The sequence below is a fragment of the Melampsora larici-populina genome, assembly GCF_000204055.1.
Source record: "Melampsora larici-populina 98AG31 unplaced genomic scaffold MELLAscaffold_3, whole genome shotgun sequence".
Taxonomy (NCBI): Eukaryota; Fungi; Basidiomycota; class Pucciniomycetes; order Pucciniales; family Melampsoraceae; genus Melampsora; species Melampsora laricis-populina.
This window is the reverse complement of record NW_006768767.1, coordinates 1,973,835-1,996,324: the sequence shown is the minus strand read 5'-3', so window position 1 is coordinate 1,996,324 and position 22,490 is coordinate 1,973,835. Positions and strand designations below refer to the sequence as shown.

General features: G+C 44.5%; 4 protein-coding genes across 4 annotated transcripts; 3 read left to right on the top strand and 1 right to left on the bottom strand.

Moving 5' to 3' along the window:
* Window positions 1–1,202: 1,202 nt before the first annotated feature.
* Window positions 1,203–2,573, bottom strand: MELLADRAFT_102412 (uncharacterized protein; the record flags this gene model as incomplete). Its single annotated transcript, XM_007405018.1, has 7 exons — window positions 1,203–1,413; window positions 1,486–1,604; window positions 1,666–1,761; window positions 1,829–1,909; window positions 1,973–2,119; window positions 2,178–2,294; window positions 2,367–2,573. The coding sequence occupies 7 exons, from the start codon at window positions 2,571–2,573 to the stop codon at window positions 1,203–1,205; spliced, it is 978 nt and encodes a 325-aa protein (XP_007405080.1).
* Window positions 2,574–2,734: 161 nt separating this feature from the next.
* MELLADRAFT_102411 (uncharacterized protein) lies at window positions 2,735–3,123 on the top strand (the record flags this gene model as incomplete). The annotated part of the gene is made up of 2 exons (XM_007405235.1): window positions 2,735–3,030; window positions 3,075–3,123. The coding sequence occupies 2 exons, from the start codon at window positions 2,735–2,737 to the stop codon at window positions 3,121–3,123; spliced, it is 345 nt and encodes a 114-aa protein (XP_007405297.1).
* Window positions 3,124–3,772: 649 nt separating this feature from the next.
* On the top strand, window positions 3,773–5,309 carry MELLADRAFT_90968 (uncharacterized protein; the record flags this gene model as incomplete). Its single annotated transcript, XM_007405236.1, has 5 exons — window positions 3,773–3,858; window positions 3,914–4,116; window positions 4,167–4,484; window positions 4,639–5,202; window positions 5,272–5,309. 5 exons carry the CDS (start codon window positions 3,773–3,775, stop codon window positions 5,307–5,309), a joined length of 1,209 nt encoding a protein of 402 aa, XP_007405298.1.
* Window positions 5,310–10,518: 5,209 nt separating this feature from the next.
* On the top strand, window positions 10,519–12,390 carry MELLADRAFT_102410 (uncharacterized protein; the record flags this gene model as incomplete). Its single annotated transcript, XM_007405237.1, has 6 exons — window positions 10,519–10,711; window positions 10,827–10,883; window positions 11,147–11,257; window positions 11,342–11,446; window positions 11,533–11,565; window positions 11,636–12,390. 6 exons carry the CDS (start codon window positions 10,519–10,521, stop codon window positions 12,388–12,390), a joined length of 1,254 nt encoding a protein of 417 aa, XP_007405299.1.
* Window positions 12,391–22,490: the final 10,100 nt, after the last annotated feature.

Below are 22,490 nucleotides of genomic sequence, written 5' to 3'. Positions count from 1 at the left end.
TCTATTTCTTTTTTCTTGTTGGATCGAGTCAACATAATGAAACAGTGAGCATTCATAAGCAACATGACACAACCAGAAATCTGAATTGATGTATTGAATGATTGATGTTGGTCAAGGGCGATTGAATGCTGGGGTAATCGAGTGCTGTATGTACTGGTAGCTTTGGATGGTGCGGCGTTGACTGCGGGAAAAATCAGTGTAAAGATTTTTTTCTGGTCAAGACATCAAGGTGTAAAATTCAATTTTGAGAGTGATCACTTGGAATTTTGCACAGGAGGTTTTTGCACCGAAATTGTTCGGTGTAAACTATCCGGTGTAAAAATGGATACCATGTCGGGGCACAAGACTTTTACACTGAATTTTTTTACACCGGATAATCCGGTGTAAAAATTGCAGTGTAAAAATCAATTCCTCAACCGGGTACCAGATTTTTACACTGAAAATTTTACACTGTTTTTTTTTACACCACTCAAAAAAAATTGAAACAAGTGTAAAATTCAAAAAACAGGGGGGGATTTTTGAATTTTACACCAAAGACGTTTTACACCGAACAAGTCGGTGTAAATGACCCGGTGTAAAATTCTCCCACCCCATAAGAAATTAAGCAAATCCTACACCACAGAGGCGTCTCGCTCGCCTACAGCCGGGCGAGGCAGCCCATCTGAAGGCCGTCAGCTCTTGCACGCGGGCAGGCGGTCTCCAGATGGCGCTCAGGTACGCCGCTTGCAAGCCGCCTGCCGCGCTCGCTAGCAGGCGATCTGGATGTCGACACGCGGCGAGCTACAATCCGCCTGCAGACGGTCGAAACGGCCCCTCGCCTGCAAGCCGCCTGCCGACCTGGCATTGATGAGGGCAGCTGGCGATCAATTTGTGGCCTGCAAGCGGTCCAACGGGTCTGTTACCCAAGAAATCCGATGGGCCTCGTGGCCTCGGACCCCGTATTTGGATTAGAAAACCCGTCTTAATTGGGGCAAATGTCGCTCACGTTACAATCCAGCTCAGCTTGAGCACCTTAAGTGATATAGGAAACCACCCAAATAGAATTTCAGCAAAGCACTCGGACAACATCTCAAAGGTTAAATTAGAGGAAATGATTAAATGGTAATGGGATTTTGGCGAGTTGAACAATTGGATATAACAGTCATAGTTTGTAATATACATTGTAGATATCCACTTAATCACTTGAAATTCATGTTTTTTATTTAAGCACTTGTTGTTCCTTGGTTGCCGCCGTTGCTGGTTCCAGGACCACTCACACGCCGGGCGTCCTCTAGCGCCATACGTGCCATGATGGCCTCTTCGGAAGGCAAGTCCAGGGCCTTATTCTGAGCGAGCTGATTGGCTTTGATGGTTTTGAACCAGGTCTTGCCGGTGAAATACTGTTTATCCTCCTCAAAGACAAGGTCATAAAACCTGCGGTAGAATTAAGCAGCGTCAGGTCAAGCTTCTGACGACCGATATACACATGCTCTGGTGTAGACTTACGCTGCAGCATAGTTTTCATCCCGCTTCGATCGCAGTATTGAAAGCTGGTGATCAATATTGGCCCAAACGGATTCATTTCCTTTGTGGCCTTTGCAGATCACCCGTGCGGCTTCCCGACGCTGAGCAAGGTTATATTTGTCAGCGAAGTGTACCAATCGACGCGAGTTTATGGATACTCACCATGTAGGCTACTCGTGCCCTAGTCTCATGATTGGTAGCTTTCCACACCGCTTCCTCCTCGGCCGATGTGTCAGCTACACCACATCTGATAGCCACCTATCAATTAGCAGATGCACTTCAGTTAATGGCTATGCTATCCGCGATTGAATGCAATTGAACTTACTCGTTTGACCATGTCTTTGATTGAGGGAACGGGCGTGCCCACAATCTCCTTCGATTTAGGGTCATGTATACCTACCAAAAGCTGCAGTTCTTCGACGTCAGCAAGGGGACAGGGACCTCAATGTACCAGGAAGAAGTTACATACCACGTTGTGTAGCTTCTCTCGCCCTTGTTTGCCGGCGTCTCGGAGGGCTGAAGCATACGCTGTCGTATTGGCTGCGTGCTCGACTCCTTTGCGTTGGGGAGGGAGGTGCTGGGCCTTAAACGCCGCAGTTTCCCCAGCGAGTGTTTTCTGCAGGTATATCACGGTTCAGATCTAAACATATTGCATCACTATATAGAAAACATACCTTGATCATATTAAACAATGACTTTGGGTGATAACCTTCGCGTTTGTTGCTAATCGCAGTGTATGCCTCCAGCTCTGCAGACCATAGGAATTTAAGGGCCATGGGGTTGATCAAACCCTATGGCCGATTGGAATGCTAGTCAGAATCTTTCCTCTTTGTGTAATAATGAAACGCCAAACGGTGGCTTACCACCAGCTTCCTGCTAGCCTTCCACTTCTTGTGCGTCGTATCGTCAGCAGCAGATGACGTTACTACATCCTGCCCTTCCTGTGCTCCCGGTGCTGGCGTTGGCGCGGGTGCAGGGGCGATGGTGGACCCCGTAGCAATTTGGTTGGCTAGCGAGTCAACCTTGCTATTGAGTCGGGATATTTCGATCAGGAGCATCGAATGAAACATTGCTCCTGCAATGTGCCTATTGTTCTCGCCATAAATCTTTGGCAAAAAGATGCAGGCCAAGTTTGAAATTATAATCACTTCACTATGCCAGGTATTAAGACAATGCGACGTACCTCAGAATGGGACAACGCGAAGTGTCGGTGCGTGTCATCCAAACCGCAATGATTGGCCAAAGCGTCGAATACAACCATGTTACGCTCGGAGAGATCATGAGCAAACGGCTGTGGAGCATTGTCAAGGTCCTCATCAGGCCATCGATATCCTTCGTTGGAACCTTGATTCTCTCGATTTGGGGAGTGCCCAAGTGGTTCGCGAGAACGATCATGAGAATGTTCTGGCAAGCGGGAGGCGCCTCGGCGATTTGGAGAGAGAGACCAATTGTTTCGAATGCGGAGTTCTGGTCAATCGCGGCGGTTATGGTCGCTGTTTGGTGGCGGCATCGTGGGGCTGCGCCTAGGTGAGTGTACCGAACTGAGAGCTGGTTTTGATGAAGTTGGTCAGAGATGCCAGGCGTCAAGTGGAACTTAAAATGGAAAAACTCGCAGGTTGAGTTCCTCAAGCCCCCTTGGCTGCTGAACCTTTGAACACCAAGGTTTGATGGTGAATTAAATGCATCGCCAAATGCTGGGGAATTGATTGGGGCCGCGGAATAGGATCCAGTGAAGGATAACACTAAAAGTTAGTGTTATCCTTTTTACTTCATAAATATACTGACTCACCGTTCGAGTTCCTCACATTGCCTTGGGTGTTGAAGGTGTTCAAGCCACCTGTGGATGGGGAATGAAATGCATTCCCACCACCTTGAGAGTCGAAGGATCCGCCTAACAAAGGTCAAGCTACGAATTAGAGTGATTCAGAAGAAGAGAACAAGAGAAAGAGGGGTACTCACTAATACCTAACGAGGAATCGGGAAGCATTGCCACAACGTAACACCTTGACCACGCAGAGCGAGCGATAAATTATCACTGAAAGAAGACCACTTGAAATGGCCAGTGCGAGAAACTTGACGAGAAAATTGCAAAGGTTGCTTTTTGGGTCACCAAAAAGCAACCTTTGCAATTTTCATGTCAAGTTTCTTGCACATCATTGACCCACGAGAACATCTTCAATGATTTTTGGCCCAATAGATTTTTTGGGCCAAAAAGTTCCTTTGCACCTCTTCGGCCCAAAAAACCTCAATCCCAAACCACCATTTGACAATGACCAACCAAAAACAAAGCCGATATGCCACCAGAAGCAGCACGCAGGGACTTTACCGTGGGTCTCGAAAGGTTCGAAAGACCTCGTAAGTATACTTTCTTTTAATGTAGTTACCTTATACCAATACCTTCTTTTCGCAGATCTAGGGCAACGGCCTCCAACCACCAAACCTCTGAAAAAATTCACCCAGAAGATGAAAAACCGATGATCAAAACGGAAGCCTCTGTAGTCAGTTCCCGCGGCGATGGTGAAGAGGACGAGACACCTACACCAAGCTATCGCGCAATCAGCGCTGGTTCCGAAAAACGTACGCCGGACCAAATTCCGAATCGATCGGTATTAGGTCGGTTCTATCTCAACTTCAGCCTAATGTAGTACCTGTTTTTGATAAAGAGGTGTTTCCTTTAGAGTTCCATGTTGACGGGGGAAATGTTATCTTTCCGGCTCTTCGGATGATCATGGATGCGACTACCCTCAAAGATTATTTGGAATTTGCCCGGGTGGAACCTGATGAGATTGCCAGAGTCATTCCCATACTGAAAGAGAAGGGTGTCAATCACTTCGACTTATTTTTATTCAAGGAATATGTCAACAAGGATATTATGAAATCTTGGGGTATCTCTCCAGGCACGGCGGCTCGGATGATGGTTTACGCCCATATGTTCTACCAAAGCCAAGTCGAATTGGACGGCCAGTATGTGGGGCCTTCAGGTTATTGATTGTAATGAAACAATGCGGATATCCAATCTTGCATCTTGATATCAATATCAATCGAATCAAATGATTATTTGTGCCATTAGAATCAAGTCTATCTGATTTTATATCAAAGTTCGAACGATATCGAACATGATATCGTTTGACTGAGCCCAAATACAACGACATGATCTCCGGCAAGTCTTTGAGAGGCCAGAGATTCTCTCAAAGACTTGCGAGATTATTGACAAAGTCATCCTCATTCAGCCCCAATTCCATTCTGTTCAAACTTCTTCGCGAAAAAACATCATGGGCTATCCCATTGCACCAGTTAAAATTGAACAACCTTTCATCTCTCCCAAACTAATTGAAGCTATCGACAACGCACACGACGCCGGTCAAGATCTTCGATCTGTGGACGACTTGCTCCGTTTATTAGATTTGGGTACAATGAGGTTGTATGCGACCATGACTACTCGATTGAAAAAGGATGGGTCAAATTATAATGAGTGGGTGGACACTTTGAACGAGAATGTTTGGTTCAAGGCGGGGATGACTCGCGATTATTTGGATCAACCTCGCCCGGAATTCAACACCCTGTTTGATTGGGTTTTGGACGAAATCCTCTTGGCGATAATTTGTGCCACCGTTCATCGCGACGTGGTCGAGGCCCTTCGCATAGCCTCTGACCCACATGACGCCCTCATGTGGCTCAACTGGTACTACAATTGTGATTGTAAGTCAGTTCCTCAACCGCATCAGTATTTTTCCAATACTGATGGATTATCTTATACATCCATTAGAGGGTACTCATTTGCAATACGCGGCATTGTCGAACAGTAGGTACAAACTTCGGATGGTTTTGTACGTCTCTTTCAACTTTCAGCGTGAGGTCCAATCTGATGATGGTGTTAAATATCAGCACAGTAAGTTGGCCCAGATTGACGACCGAAAGCGCGCTGGTGTTATGTATTTATGGTCACACCTTCTTCATCTCCTATTGTAACTGAATATTGAAATGGGTGGAGGAGTTAGCAAAATCGAATTTGTGAATAAACATTCAAAAAGGTGTCGCACATCTTAAATATCCTCACCCTCCTGTGTATTATTCTGCCCTTTTCGAGCGCCTCGTGGTTCCGACTTCCATATTTGGAGGCCTTCTCTCACTGCGTCTTTCCATTCGCCAGGTGAGACTTTAGATCCATGTAATCCTGAAAGCCAGCGATGAATGTGCCCATTGTAATGAGCGCCCACATTCAGAATGAATTTGGGCGAGTCCACATGATCCACCCCCCAAAGGCTCATGGTGGTCACCCTGCGCTCAATTCTTTTCAGAGCGTTCTTTGCAAGCGTACATTTTGCATCATGGCAGTTATGTTGAATGTTAATTACACACTCAACATCCTGGAAGTCATATCCAATCAAAGCCATTAGTTCCAAGTTCATCAATATATTGGCAAAATGCATATACATACTTTGACATGGGTAAGTGCTATCTGTTCGGTTAATTCAACCTCCCGCATGCCATAGAAGGTGTTGATGGGGCCCCTTTGACAAACTTTGAGGACAAGATGTGTCTTGCTCTCAGATACCCCGTCTAACTTCCAGATAGATTGGACTTGACCTATCCCTGGTTGAGATTTGACCTGTAAGGTCCATATATGCTCAGATATCCGTATCAATAACTGAAATGATCATATAAATTATGACTCACAAATACAAAGTCTTGCAATTCCACCTTGATATCTCCAGGCAACTTAATGCTTTCATATTCCTTCAAATGGGCGCGGTTGACGGTGTTTGGAATGCATGTAGGTGGCTGAGATTGTTTGAGGCATTTTCCTGAGGGGGACAGGTCAGATGTGTTAATCAATCACAGTCAACAAAGGCATCACCTACGACCAATGGTATAATATGTAGAAGCCCCTGCAGAGTTGTTCAGGCCCATAGCTTGTGATAATTCGGGTACCATCGATAATAATTCTTTCAAACGAGGCCCACCAAAAACCCGAGAGTCGAGCTTATAGTCGAAGAAAGATGAACCAGAGATAAACACTCTCAACAATTGCCGAGTGTTTGATGTATTAGCAATGTCTTGACCAGGACTTTGATGGTTTGAATGAACCGATGCGTGACGTGTAACCCCGTTGAAAGATTCAAGTTTCTCGGTGGCAAAAAGACAAGCCGGACCAAACCTTCGAATGGAATCTTGTAGGTGAACAAGCATGTGAAACTTGGGCTTGTTGACCCAACGAGCATTCAGGGCAATGAGATTTTTGAGGAACCTTGAAATATGAATGTCGAGTTCGGCTAAGTATGTCTTCATGTCGGGGATTTCAGTCTGAAAAATATAAGAGCTCAGAAGGCAGAGAGATGTCCACATTTCACGCTTTTGGTCGTCAAGATGTTCAAACAACACAAAAGGAACAGTCTGTAACACAGTCCGGAATTCTTTACCCACTAAGCTCTGATAGTAGGTGATCATTGTGTTTGGTTGAATAGGTGGCATATTTAACCCTCTGGTGTTGAAAGCTCTCCATTGGCCAGAGAGATTGTTGTACATTTTGGAACCGAGTTTGATATTTCCAAGTTTGTTCATTTCGTGTTTGAATAAATACTTTGTAATACCCAGCAATTGAACATGGAGCACCTCCACTGGAGTATCCTTGTGACCATCAAAGCCTACACAAACAATATTCCTCAGTCTAATATCAATATCAAAGACAAAGGTGAAGATTTCAGACCTTGTAGTCTCAACATGGGATTGAAGATGTGTTCACCGTATTGAGCATTTACTTCTGTACATAGTTTCTCGACCTCTGCAGGAGGCAGAGTCTCGTGAGCAAGTTGAACATTTTTCTGAAAAGCATCATTCATAGGATCTCGAACTCCAAAGGTTCGGGCCATTGCTTCAACTCGGGTTTTGCTGTTGCGTTTTTGAGATGTGGACCACATCTCCTTGGTCCACCGTCTAGTTTGGTCCCAATCGCGGGCAGGTAGTAGGGACTATATAAATCAATCCAGCTTGTAAGTTCCTATATTCCAAAGCAAAAAGAAAGAAAGTGGCAATTTGAACACTACCTTCTCTCCATCCTCGTCTATGCCAAGAAAATCTCTGACAAAGTTCTCTGATTGTTTGTCGGCCTGCTTTTTCACATGTAAATCACACATACGACAAGGAGTAAGCGTGTTTGCTGGGTTGAGGGTATTTGATATCTCCGCGTGCATCGGTGAATCACCCAGATGAAAAAGAGACACCGCCATGACCATTGCTTCCTCGCCAAGGTTCTCATCGTAAGCAAAGAAGCCATTGGTTCCATAATCACTACGGATAGACACCCCGAGTCAATACAAAATTTAGCAAACAGATAAATTATAATATTACTGCACTTTAGATCATCAACAACCTGATCAAATAGCTCTAGAGCTGTAGCACAATTTGAAGTTGCCAGGAAGTGGATGTTGAATTCTTGGTTGGATAGATTGGGGGGTAAGCCAGCCAGAGTGAAGTAGATACTCATGTGTTTGTTCCACTTTTTGGACACGTTTCCGGAAGTGTCGTCGGAATATAGAGCTAGAGGAATATGTCGGATTACTTTTCCTTGTGCCTTCGCTCGCCATGGGTTCGAAATTGGATGACAAGGTTCAGTGGCATTGACCAAATCTTCAATTCATTTGTCAGCACGGCAAACGGACCACAAGGATGCAAAATGAGACTTACTATACATATAATCGCCACACCAGTTTTTCAGAAGTACTTCATGCTCCAACTCCACATGATCAAAAGTTCGCCAGAAGTCATTGCAAGGAATGTTTAAAAGTATCTCTGAATCAAAATCTTGATTTTCAGGTATTATTACTCGAAAATTTGACTGGTGATGAGGGTCGGGTTTGACCACTGCTGGCAGACACCTAGCCATAAGCGCACGGTCTTGTTGGAAGAAGAAAACAGGTACTACCAGCTGCTCAGTGTGCAGTTGGACTGGTTCGTAGATGTAGTAGTGGGTATTGTTAGATGATATCATTTGAACTCGTAAATGTGGCGGATAATCTTCACGCCACTTTGCGCATTGTGACAGATGGTTGATTGGCCCATCAATGGTGAGCTCAGGCACGTAAACCAAATAGGGGCTGACTAAGGGGTTCGCCAACTCCTAAAGACAAATTTAATTAGCTTTATACCTGAGAAGGACACGACTTGTGAAACAAGAGGGCTAACATTAATTATGATTGTCTTGATATCTAATCCAAATAGTGGATTACCACATGGACTAATCCTCTCACGTATCTTGAGACCCAACTGGAGTTTCAACCTTTTGACCAGTCTCCTCAAAGTACCCCATTCCGGGAGAGTGACACCAAGCAGTCAAAGGAGCGACCGAATGCGGTGGTATTGAGGCCGTGAGAGGAGGTTTCGGTTTGACCCAATCATAAGCAAAGCCACCACATGCTAATACCATTTGAACGATTGCTATTAGTAGCCAGTCAGTGAAACAATATGTGAACAAAGCTTACCTCTTTCTTTTTGAATGGGTACCAATCACCAGTGTCTTCAATACCTCCAACGTCAGAATCCAGCTCTTCGTTGAACACAGCTTCATCTTTGTCTTCAGGATCATCATCACCAGATTCAAGTGCCAGAAACGCTTCACGAAGCGTGTCGTAATCGAGCTCACTGGCCAAGTCATCATCTGTGTATTCGTGATCTTCGGTGAATGACCGGAGCAAAGTGAGGGGTGAAGGTGGAATGGAAGGTGGCTGCGAAGATTGTTCGTCGGAATCAAAGAAGTGGTTCAGATTCAGGTTAAGGATATCAACAGGTGGAGATGGGGTTCTGTCCAGCTGAATTTCTTGTTGGGATGCTAGGTCTGATACTTGTCTTGTCAAGAATTTTTCCACCGCAGCTCTGTGTGTGGTTGTTTGCACGTGAGGACCATAGTTTAGCATAGTCCGGCTGTGTGGGCAGACATGACATTGATATCTGATGGGGACCCCAGTGAGTTCGACGATGTCTGGTTATTGACAGATTGGAAATCAGTGGCTGACCATGACCATAACCACCATGTGACTTACGTGGTGGCAGTGAGCTATGAAGGGTTGCATTACTCATGATGATGAATTGGATGTGGAGATGATGGGTGGACGGTGCGGTGGAATGGGCGGCGGAGAGGCTCTGACAATGGTGTGTTGGCGGATGATTGTGGTGGTCGAGTGGAGAACAGCAGGTGGCCAGTTCAACGCGATAAGCCGAACGGATTTGGCAGGTTAGCCGAAAGGTGGACTGCTGCCGGGCTGTTGATGGCCAGAGGGCGATCTGCCGATCGGATTTGGCAGGCTCGCCAAGAGCCAGGCATCAGGCCGCCTGAGGGCGGCCAGGAGGGCGATCTACACGCCGCCTTGAGGCCTACTGGCAGGCCGCATTCGGCCACCTATGCGGGCGATCTGCGGCCCGACAGCTGCCGGTCTGCTGGCCTATTGCAGACAGGTTTTAGATCGAACTGATCAAATATGGGTGATTGGCTGAAATGCCGCCTCCCGCCGTCATTCAGAGTGCCTCCGTGGTGTATATAATTACCAAGAAATTGTTACAAGTTAGTCGCAATCATATCAAACATTTGTTCAGGAATTCTAAACCAATCTTCTACATAAGATTGTGTCAGATCTCCATTCAATCGATAGCTTCCTAAACCCAAAAAGTGAATGCCCCTCTTTAGAGGGTCACTGAAATCACTTATAGGCCGATTTTTCCTTTGCTTGCTATACAAAGAGTGATAACATAGCCTATTTGTATTGTGCTAAGATGCGATACAAGTACCAACTCGCAATCACGGACCATTAAGACCGTTCGGAGTTCGAAGCTAATCCTACAGGCTACAAGTAAAGAAAAAGATGGATTCTTCTTCTCCACCATTTCCTGGCGCGCCAAGCACTTCAGAATCGGCAGCTTATAATCCATAGATGTCTACAGATCTGACCCCCAACGATTTCCCCTTGAGGTTTGATCCTTTAAAATTTCACATATACTCAAACGAAGAAAATCATCTACTCGAGAATGGTCCAAGGAAATCTCAGGCAAAAGAGTTTACCTCAATCGTTACGGATCAAGACATGGCTCTTATCCGTGGGGATGTCATTCTCTTCATTCCTTTTCGTTGGTGGTGCGATGGAACAGGCAGATGGCGCTCTTCATGCGGCTTTGAGCTTTAGAAGCTTTTCTACTTCAGGATATGAACGGGGCGGAATGTGTATGTATTCGAATCATATCAAAAGCAATTAGCTTGATCTTACGTATCATTCAAAAGATTTAGGTGACAAGTAAACTGAGAGGGTTTCTTTGCAATATCATGTATCTCCTCACAGATACCCGCCTTGAGCCGTCTGCTTCTACAACGGACCGCGTGCTCAGAGAAAAATCGCGTAAGTTTTTGCATCAAGTTCGCAATGTTGTTGTATAATTCAAGGTTTCATCAGACTTCATCAAAGCTGAATCCTGTTGGGCCGATTTGTTTTTGATAGGCTTGGGTTGGAAGACACGGAGACCTCCCGCCATATTTACAAAAGGTGGGATTTCCTACTCGCTGAGTGACATCCAAGGCCACAAAAATGCTCAATCGATGGCAATACTCTGTTTCAGTCGCTTGACTTTTGCTGACTGGATTCCACGTTCCGCTAATTAACAGAAACATCCGGCGATTTTCAATTTGGACCGGTCTCGGACCCTCTGGAAAAGAAACCAGCAAGGGTTTGGACCCCGAAGCACTCTCCTAGGAGGTTAGGCCAAAGAATGAAAAGTACGAGTTTACCTTTTGGAAAAGTGAGAATCTTGAAACATGATCATTAAACAGAACATTGAACATAACTCCGTCAATCTCTAGTTGCCTTTCAAGATGCGGTTTCCCTAATCGCAAAGCCACGGTCTTGGGGGGGTAAAAGCCCAGTCAGTCCACACCCAAGCTGGGTGCCAGTCATGGTGATTGACAGTGAGTAGTTTTATAATATTTTGGTCATGAACAAAGTGACGGTGTTTGAATCATGAATGTTTTTGCACCTTCTCTGGTAATTCAAGGTCCCGAAACCGCCCAGAGATATGTCAAAAACTGTAAGCTCTCAATCATTCACCCTGATGAGACTAGATCTGATATCAGCACTTTTTCTTACGTGATTAACAGTCGATCCGGAAATGTTCACAGAGTATATAAAGCAACAAACATTAAACAGTCCAAGCTTTGATCCTATGTATCAGTTGGCCAAAGCTAATGAGAAGAGTTATACCATAGGAGAGATCCATACAAGAATTCTTTTACTACAGCCTTTCGAGGCTGGTGATCATGCATTCTCCCTTGCAAGTAGCCGAGCTCGACAAGCCGCTCACCCAGGATTCGAATACTTTGACAATACTCTGGAGGGGAAAAGAATTCAAAAAATCCTGATCGATCTAATCCCATCTTATCTTAGAACACGTCCCGATGAATCTAAATCTCACGAAAAGGAATGGAAATTTTATCAAGACCTGGAGAAGCGCCTAGAGGACTCTGAAATGATTAAATATGATCACATGGCCATTTACTCATTTGTTCACGAACTATATCAAAGAGTCAGACCTGAGACAGTATGGCTGGACCGCTTAACAAATGATCATGTCGAACAGTCGATTCCCGTGATACTAGCGGCCCGTCTACACCGACCTTATCAAAAAAGCGATTTATTAATAGACGACAATCTGTACATCAGACAAGTTCTCGGATCACTGCATACCTTCATCCTAAAGCATCCAGGATCTAAGCGGCCCGAAATTTCTCGAGCGATCAAAGAGTTTTATCACATCACATCCCTTAGACATTCTAATTCACCTGATATAGTATGGTTGGTGAAGAACCTGAAAGACCATTATGCTTCGCTGTCCTCCCCAAATGTGCTGGCTTGAGCTCGATACAATATCCTGTCTGAGGTTGATTTGTAAAGTATCTTAGTTGACTCATCTTTTCATTGATTTAATTCTCTCTCGCGGTGACTGGTTCCGATGTTGTTTGTGACTTGCAATTGGTTATCTTCTTGTGGATCTATTTATTATTTCTTGAAATTTATCATGGATGCATTTTTACTATAGATATAGCATTTACTACACCTTCTCATCATAAGATTGTGTCTTTTTATATTTTGTCCCTAGTGTTGCACACTGTGTGGATGTTATGTGTGACTTTTGTATTTCTAAACCTCCGTCTCTGTCAGCCGGTACCTTCCAGAACAATGCCAAAGCATGAAACAAGAAGGAGAACACGGACGCGTGATAGAAATTAAATTGAACACTTCGACAATCCAAAATGAGAACATTGGGTAAACACGCGCATAAGTTCTTTTTTCCACACTGCCATCAAGTAGTGGGAACCAGTGTAACCTGCACTCACATTCTGACTGATGATATTTACTTCAAAAAGTCTTTCTTCTTTGTCATTTCTTGATCATATGATACGTACATGATGAAAGACAAATTCAAACTTGATTGAAACCTGATATGATGAATCACAACCCAACTTGTTAAGAAAACATATTTATTTCTGTGAAAGTTGGTATGTACAGCTATTTTGTTATATCCTGGACATTGAGAAAGAATGAAAGTGTTCAAATTTCAGTTTTGAACACAGCGAAGACTGTATTTTTGGGTTCTCAGTTCCAGTGATAAACTTTGAAGTTTAATCTTCAGGTAGTAAAAACCTTCATTATTTTTTTCTGAGGCCCAACAGATAATAAATTAGTAGTAATAGTTACACCATAAGATATTTACTGAAAACTCAAGTTATCTGTGTGACCAAAATAGGGACTATGACTGTAGATTTTTCTAAAAATCTCACCTGAACAAGGGGATTGTCCACAGACTATATGGTATACCTCCACAGGTAAATTTATGGCTCCTGCTTTTGTTTTGATGTTTTCTGGCACAGTTTTCTAAATTTATAGAAGATGTGATGATGAAAAAATACTGTAACCTAAGCTTTGAAATTCAATGATGAAAAGGAAGCTATGATGTTATTAGTGGATGATGTGACATTATGATGTGTGTCAGTGAGGAATGAGTTGTATATATGAACTCAGTACTTTTCTTTCACTTTATTGCCCATCAAAGTTTGGTCTTCATTGAAGAAACAGCTCACAAAGCATATTGGATCTGTGAATATAGCCCAGATTGGACTGGTTTTTTGAGGCCGGGTCCAAGCCTTGGCTGTGATGAATTGTCTCCAGAAATAGCTATAAGTCAAGTATTTCTGAGAGCATACTGTTATGAACAGGACCTGGGCATGCCCTGCATGAACATACACTGTAAAAATCATAAAATTTCTCCCAGTGGGAAGGGGAAATGAAACAATCCATCATTGTACACCTTAGCCAGAACACCCACACTACATATGTGCAGCAGGCTAAGTAGATAGTTCCCTATCATGTACATATAGGGCTGCACATTTGGGTGCTCATCTGGAACAATAAATCACATGTGATACATCATGTCACTTTCTTGACTTTGACATCTCAACCTAGGGCTATGACCTGGCCCCGGCCCTGCCCAGCCAAGTCTGCCCAAGAGTTTTTTGGGCTAGGTTGAGGCCAAGCCCGGGGCCTTGAGTCCAGCCTGGAAACAATGCCTGAAGCGTCCCGCCGCAAAAAGCGAGAGGGGAGCGGCAGGGGAGCGGGACGCTCCGCCTGCGCTTCCCCGGGTCCGTTGTAGCGGGGTTTTTCGCCCCGTCCGCGCTTCCCGGGGTTTTTCTTTGTTGTAGTGGAGCACGGCATTAGTGGGGCGGTTAGAAACTCTCGCCCCGCTCCATTATGCAGGCTGTCAGATCTAACATGTAGCGGTTTTGAGGTATACTTCAAGATATCAGCCAACCGATTCCTTTCCGACTGATCCTTTGCCGCCATACGTTGATTCCTTTAAGATATCGTATGATATCGTATATCCGCAGATATACGATATCTGATCTGACCTTCAAAAAGAGTCTAATCCCAGCCACAATCAAATGTTCATCTCATAAAAGATACCGCCAACCACCAAAAATCGTACGTTCTTCTCTTCACTCGACCATTTTTGACTCTTTTCTTGCCTCCACTGACATCTTGATTATCTCACATCAATACCTGAATCGACACTTAGGTCCTTCAAGAATCAACGTGACACCAGCACTGTTTACGGTGGGGCTGGCTGTCTCAAAATGGGGGCCATGGGTCACTCGATGACGCTGAAAGAAATCTTCATCCTGGATCCGACTTATAAGGTATGTCGACTCTTGTTCAGTTCATATTCAGTCTCGCCAATCTTCCCATTTCAAGAATTCTGCTAAGATTGTACCCAAAAAATTCTAATATTTTATATATTTAATTTTCCTGTTTTAGACTTTCCAACCGTTCGAATTTTTTGTTCAATCACTAAACAACTCGATCATGCGCCCTCCATCCTCCTCGCTTGCTCCTCCTGCTGCTACTAGTATGGCTCCCACTAGTACGGGCCCCACCCTTCGTCCAAGAACCCCTACTCAACCTAGACCTGGATTTGTTCCCCAATCACCTGATCTACGAGTCTCTTCTGTTTGCCCGTCTCCAGTACCTGAAACGGCCGAGTCCGACAATCAAGATATCTATGAAGTTTCTAGTGGCCAATCTGACACCAGCGATGGGATTGGTAGTCAAGAAGTCATTGAGATTGAATCTGACGAGTCTGACACAAGGTCCTTACCGGATCCTTCCTCACGAAAGAAGACCACCCGTAAGTTTCGACCAAAGGTTCATGTGGTCAAAAGTCGAGGCCGTCCACGTGGTTCTGGTGCCTCAATCACCTTAACTCGCCCCCCTTCCAAGAAGTCCAGGAAAGGACGACTTCAGGTAAGCTTAATCACATTTTCCTCGCAGCTCCAATCACTGACGCTAATCTTTGATTGAATGTAGGCCACAGTTCCTGATGTGATCGATGTGGATCAAGACTCAGACGTTGAGATCGTCCAGTCGCCCGGTGTTTGACGTGCTCAGCTCAAACGTGTCAGCAACTTGTTGGGGTATTACCATCCCCCAACTCATGTCAAAGGCGAGGTAAGCCGTCCTTTTCACTCATCCATTCCCTTTCCTCACTTTTCTCTTGTGTTTATTCTTTTCTATTACTTCTTCATTGTAGAAAGGAGACGACCCTCGAAGCTACAAATGCCAAATGTGTGCCGGAGTCTACATCCGTGGAGCTCGTAGTCACTACAATTTGTACGCACATCGTGACGGAGCCAAAGGTCGAGCGGCGTGTCCCCGAAGAGCTCGTGCCATTCAAGCTGGCTTCGAGTTGCCAAAGACTTGGGCTGAAGAACAAGCTGATAACGCTCAAGACCTGAACGAAGCCAACGGACAATCGACTCTAGATGTTTTTCTGTCTCAACCCACCTTCAATGTTGACATGTGCAACATTGTACTTGTTATCTGGATTTTATGGCATGCACTGCCATTCAATCGGTTCTATGATGGTCCTTTAAGAGCCGCATTCAAGCTAGCTAATCGACGAGCGGATTTGAGGACCCCAACCTGGGCTGCAGGTATTGCAAAGGATCTGTATCTCAACCTGAGCTCGGCTGCTATAGATTTAGTATTGGTAAGCTTCACCTTCATTTCGCTTTACTTATTCCAATTGTTCCATTTCTTTATACTCTTTCATACAACTGATTTACTGACATGTGCATTTACATCTGTTCATAGGTTAATGCAGGAAAGTTCTCTCTCGTCCATGATGTCTGGACTACGAAAGGTAATAGATATGCATTTATTGGAGTATCAGCCAATTTCATCGATGAGAATTGGAAATACCGATCGGTTCACCTCACTCTCAAAATGGCTGCTTGGAACAAGATGGGATTCTTGCTTGCTCGACCAGTTGGTCGATTCTTGATCAACAACGGCCTTCACGCTAAGATAAGTACTGTTTTTGTACCTCTTACATCATACAAGTAACTAATTCAAAGATTGAACCCTTACATGCTAGCTCAAACAACCGACTCGGGATCCAACAATAACACGATGGCTAAAGAGATGGAGCATATGTTTGCTGAATCCAATGAGAAAGTCGAATGGGATTCTTCTAAGAATCACGTCCGATGCTATGCTCATAAGCTCGGACTTGTGGTTAAGCATGGTTTGAATTCAATCGGTTTAGCTGCAGATCACATCAAACCAACTACTCCTCCCAACACCACCATCCCAATCCCCTCGATCGTCCTCAACAAAGACATGACCGAATTGGTTGGGTCTGATGATTCAGACAATGATTTTTATGTTTCACCCTCATCGAATCCTCATGTTGACTCCACTTCAGATGTCGAAGATGGTCCCGACTATGATTACGTCTCTTCTAGCCCGTGTGTTGTGGTTCAGGGAGCCACCAAGGTATGTGGTTTTTCAATCGATTTTCTTCACCTTGATCTCATTCAAAGCTGACTGATTGATTGACCTAAACACCAGCTCAAAGATATCAATGCCCTTTTAACTCGAAGCAATGCCCGGCGTGGAGAATTCGCAGCTCGGGCGGCACAGATGGGATATGAAGGTCCTGCTCCGATTGCAGGATGGGGTGTAAGGTGGAACATTGACCTAGCAATGTTCTCAAACTTGGTCGCTGGTCGTGATGTGAGTCTCTCTGCTCAATCTTTTTTTGATCATTTCATTAATTTTTTGTTTAAATTTTTCGCCTTATAGGTGATTGATTCGATCCTCATCGCCGATCGAAAGACCAGGTACTATCAAGGTGCCATGATTTCTATGGAGGAATGGGATGCCGTCGATGAGTTGTGCAAAATTTTAAAAGTAAGTGTTCCATCTCTGGTATTAAGAACAAGAAACCAATTGCTAAACTAACCCATCTCCTATATGGCTATGTGTAGATATTCCACTTCTCCACCAAACGGATGGAGGGTGACTTTTCATCTGGATCAGTCCTTCTGGCTGAGTACCTGCGTGTTACCGAAGTCCTTCACGAATTACGTGATGCCTCCAACTTCCCGAGCTTGATCAACATGATTGATACCATGCTGGTCAAGCTGGCTGTTTATCAAGAGGAGGCTGCCTCGTCGGACGTAATTGTACTGGCTACCGTTATGAACCCAAAGTATCGACTTAAATTCTTTGATCTCCACTATCCCGAACACTCCGAGACCGCAAGAGAACTCATAGAAAGTAAATTTCAAGACTCATTGGCCGGTTGGCCTGTCACCCCTCCTTCAACGCCTCCTCCCGTTCCCGCCACCGGCAATCCCTTTGATCACTTTGACATCTTCACCTCCTCTGCTACCCATCAATCTTCTGAATCAATCCGATCGGCTGAGCTCAAGGTTTATCTACAAGGGACTGTTCCGATCACTCCAGGCCAATCCGAGCTCACTTGGTGGAAGGTGAGATTGGTATTACTTCTCGTTTCCTTAATTTTCTATATTAATTCTTTGTTTCCCTCTCTCAGGACAATGCCGAACGATTCCCTGTTTTAGCAAGCCTGGCCCAGGATTATCTTTCGATATCAGCTACCTCGTGCTGTGTGGAACGTACATTCTCTTCAGCAGCCGACATCGCCGTACCTGCACGTGGATCTTTAAAACCTAAGACCATATCTCGTGCTGTAGGGTGCAGACAATGGCTGCAAGCTCACATCCCCGTGATCGGCCGATTTGCCGATGCAATTGCTTATGTTACTTCCTTTGCAGCTAACATGAAGAAGAAAAAGAAGGACTTATAGATTTATTCTTGTATATTATACAATTTAAACCACTCATTGGTAATTCTTGATATCACTTTCTATTGTTTCTCTTCTCATCTTATTTTAGTTTTATGTTAGGTTCTATTCCTCTTCTGTTCAGCCAGCTGTGGCTTATGCTCGAGTGCCCTCAAGTTTATGTTTGCTTTTTCCCTTCCTATTTTGTTTGTCTGGTTATGTGTCTGTACTTACACACGTTTAATTAAAGTCCTATTTTTGATTTGTGTCTGGCAAGATAAAAGGTTGTCTGTTTTGTTTTCTGCTTCTATCGCTGTTTGTGTATTTATTTCTTCTGTGTGCATATTAATATAAAAAAAAATTGTGAGTACATCCTGCCCGCTGTGAGGACCAGAAAAACAAAGTAGCGGGGCGCGAGCGGGTCTGGGAGTCGCGGCGCTGCATAGGTTATGAAGCGGGTCTTTTTTTAGAGCGGATCGAAAGCGATTGAGACTGTAGCGGGTCTTCGAACCGTTACAAAAAAAAAAGGAATTAGCGGATCGCAGCGGAGCGCTTCAGCTATTGCTGGAAATAGTGATAAAGGCCCCATTCCAGGGCTACTTGGAGCCGGGGCTGTCAAAAAAAATTGTGGAGGCATTGCTGAAGGCTTGTTGAGGCAATTTTCTGGAAAAATTGATGTCATCAAGCATCCATCCTAAGCTCTTGAACAGGATTGAAAAGGGCTGGCCCAATCCGGGGCCTGCCCGGTGTGTCCCGCAGCATAATTGAGGGTGTTGTGGCCAAGGCCGGGTCTGACCCGGACCCGTGGCCGGACCTGAAGCCTCAGGCCCGCGTCATACCTCATCTCAACCTGGCCCAAAAAATCACTACCTATACCTCCAGGACCATAGCTACTCAGGCAATATACTTGAAGCCATCTGTCAGCAACAGAAAGGGTGTTACATGAAGTTAAGTTGATGAACTTACACCAAAACCTTTCAGTCAATGTACATAGTCAATTTTTGGAATGCTTTTGTCAAGCTGAAAAAAGTTACAGCATTTATTACACATGATTCACTTATCCAGACAAACAAATACAGCTGTTCCAACAATTAACGGCAGAATTCTTTGATTGTGTGTTGCTCTCAAGGTTAAATCAAGAGAGGTCAAAACTGGATTAAACCCAGTTTTGCAAGCAAATGAACAAGGAGGCCTGGGAGACCTGTCACTTTGAGCCGGCTTTAACTAGTTTTTGACTTTTAGATTAAATTTGGATGCAACACACCAATGAAGATTTCTGCCCTTAATTGTTGGAACGGCTGTAACTGAGCAGACCAGGAACCCGGAATGCCCCTACAAAGGGTACTCACAAGAAAAAGTTCTTCTTGAGCTATATTCACAGGGGCCAAAATAGATACTCACATACATGTGAGCGTTGTAGACTTTTTGGAATTCTCCAAAAAAGATTCATTTTCTTTCAGATTGATTCAATTCACAATCTTGTTTGTGTTCAGGTGATCATCCTGTGGTTGTCATATTTTACTTGACATTTATTGAGAAGGCTCATTTCCATCTTGGATGAGCAATAACTGATTCCCGATGAGTACTCAGGATCAGCTCATGAGGCACTGAATACTCAGCAATTTGTTCAAAATGAAGATGAGCACATGAACTATACCTTCCTGAGGCTTCATTTTTCAGTGAAGAAGCCTGCCCAGGGGCGTCCCATTTGAGCTGCTCAGCAAATACTCAGTAGCATCCCCTGACTGGATCACTGATGGGCCGGACATTTCTCAGACTTCCTTGCTAAGGAATGAAGCCTGATAAAAGCGTCATCCCATCTGCTTATTGCTCAGCTAATCCTCAGTGATATCCCCGGATAAAGTTTTTCACACTGAGGGGCTGAGATCAACTGAGCAGCCCCTCAGCCAATACTCAGTGACATCCTTTGGATCCTTCTGATCCGGCCAGGAATGCCCCTGAGGACTAGCTGAGCAGGCCCTCATCCAATGAGCAGTGAAATCCTCCGGATCCTCCTGATCTCAGGGATGCCCCTGAGGAATAACTGAGCAGCTCAGTTGAACAAGCAGACGGGCCTCAGGCTTCATTCCGGAGCCATCAAGCTTGAGGCAAGCTTGGCGCTCTGTGATCCATCTGGGGGATACTTCAGAGACTTAGCTAAGGGAATACTCAGTTCAGCTCAGCCCCTAAGCAAGGCCGCCACAGATACGATACTAGTATCGGTATCGTGTGGCACCGTATCCGGTCACTTGGGTATTGTACCCTGAGTATCGTAGCCGGGCTACGGCTACGATACCCAAGATGATTTCTGGCGGTATTGCCGATCAGAGTACGGTATTTAGTATCGTACTCGGCCTCCGATACGATACCGGATACCCCGTTGTTGCAGTATCCGGACTGATTGGTAAGTCATCTATCCCCTTTCCAATCCAAATCTCCCTGCTTTGGATCATTCAAAGCCGATTTGGGCTTTTAATTCACCGGATTTTGGCTTCAATACGATGCCGTACCGTATTGTCAGCAAATTTGATGATACGGTATCGTACCGTATCGCTCTGTTTTGTGCGATACGGTACCCCACATACCTTGGAATGGTATCGTTAGAGACAATACGGTTCTGGGTATCGTATCCGGAGCCGTATACAATACCCAAAAGTCAAATATGTGGTATCGTGCAGCCGGCTACGGTACTGGTATCGCCGATACGATACCGGTACCGTATCTGTGGCGGCCTTGCCCTAAGCTATACATTGGTGGCATCCCTTGGAGCTTACTGAACCAGGGAATGCCGCTCAGGATCAGCTGAGCAGATGGATCAGCCCTTCCTCAGACTTCTTTGCTCAGGAATAAATGCTGAGGAAGGCTTAGTTTGTCTGCTCAGTTCCTGATGATCACGTAATCAGCTGACAAACAGAAAGAAAAGGGAAACAAATGGGAAACAAATGGGAAACAAATTGGAAACAAATGGGAACAAAACAGGAAAATTTCAACGCTCACATAGTTGTGAGCATCAATTTTTGCCCCTGTGATTGGGGCCCGGATTTCCTATCATAACCCATAATTCCAGTTAACTATCAAATAACATCTACAATCTCAAGACGTCTTGATTCAAAGCAAGAATCAATTAGGAAAACACTCAAGGGGTGCTTTGGCGAGCCACTAGCTGTTCCTCAGCATTGATGAGCTAGTTTCAAGTAGCCAAAGTGTCTTCAAAACTGGTGTTTGGCAATGGTCAAACAGATGAGAGGAGGACATTGAGCGGGCTAAAAACCAAATGAGGCATGTGTAAACCCATGCTGGAAAGCCCCGATAGAGCTCCAAAAGAACTTATTTTTGTGACTACACTTTGTAGGGGCATTCCAGGGTCCTAGCAGACCTGTATGTACAGCCGTTTCAAGAAAGGTTGACAACTTTTTTTGGAGAAAGTTGTCTCTGCAGCGGGTAAAACCACAGACAAAACTTGATTTACAGGTTTATTCTTTTCTGTATTCTTCCAATTAGCGGAGAGACAAAATTGGGTGAGGGACAAAACAGGACAAAACCCGGGTTTTGCACAGTTTTGCACATTGGCAAGATTTTCAAAAAAAAACAATCTTTGTTGAAACAGCTGTACATGATAAACACATATTCACTTATCCTACTGCACATATGTAGTGCGAGAATTATGGCTCAGGTATGCAATGATAGACCCTTTTATGACAAATTATACTTCTAATCATTTTCCCCTTCCCATTTGGGGAAGTTAAAATTTGATTGACTTGATGAGATTCTTAAATAAAAACTTTGTGGCCCATAAAATCATACAAAAAAAAGGTACAATCTCAAATCTGATTCTACATTTGTCCTACACAAAGTTCTCCTGGAACTTTTCCACAAAGGTTCCAGAATGATTTTCCACGAAGCCAGAAAAGAAAATTTTGGCTGTGTTCTGGCTTCGTGGACTTGTGAAAAAAAAACTACAGCTACTAAATATATAAAAGGCATAATCGGCGCCTGGCCTCCTAGGGCTCACCCCCAACGCAGAGCACGCCTTTCCCACCGCCTTGAACTGAATAATTAGAGTTTCACGGCTGACTTCGCTGTATCACTGTTGTACTTATTTCAATAAGGTTTCACTGTATTTGTACATCCAGTGTCGATCGTGTCTTTACAGCTACCACGCCTTCAAGCTGTGGTTCTTTCATCCAAAGCCTCTAACATCTTTATTGCACTTTCTAGTTCTTCCTCCGTATATGCTTTAAAGTATCTCAAATACGTCAATGACTTCCATCGCCCTTGCCTCGCTATCACTGCGACTGGTGTTCCTAAGT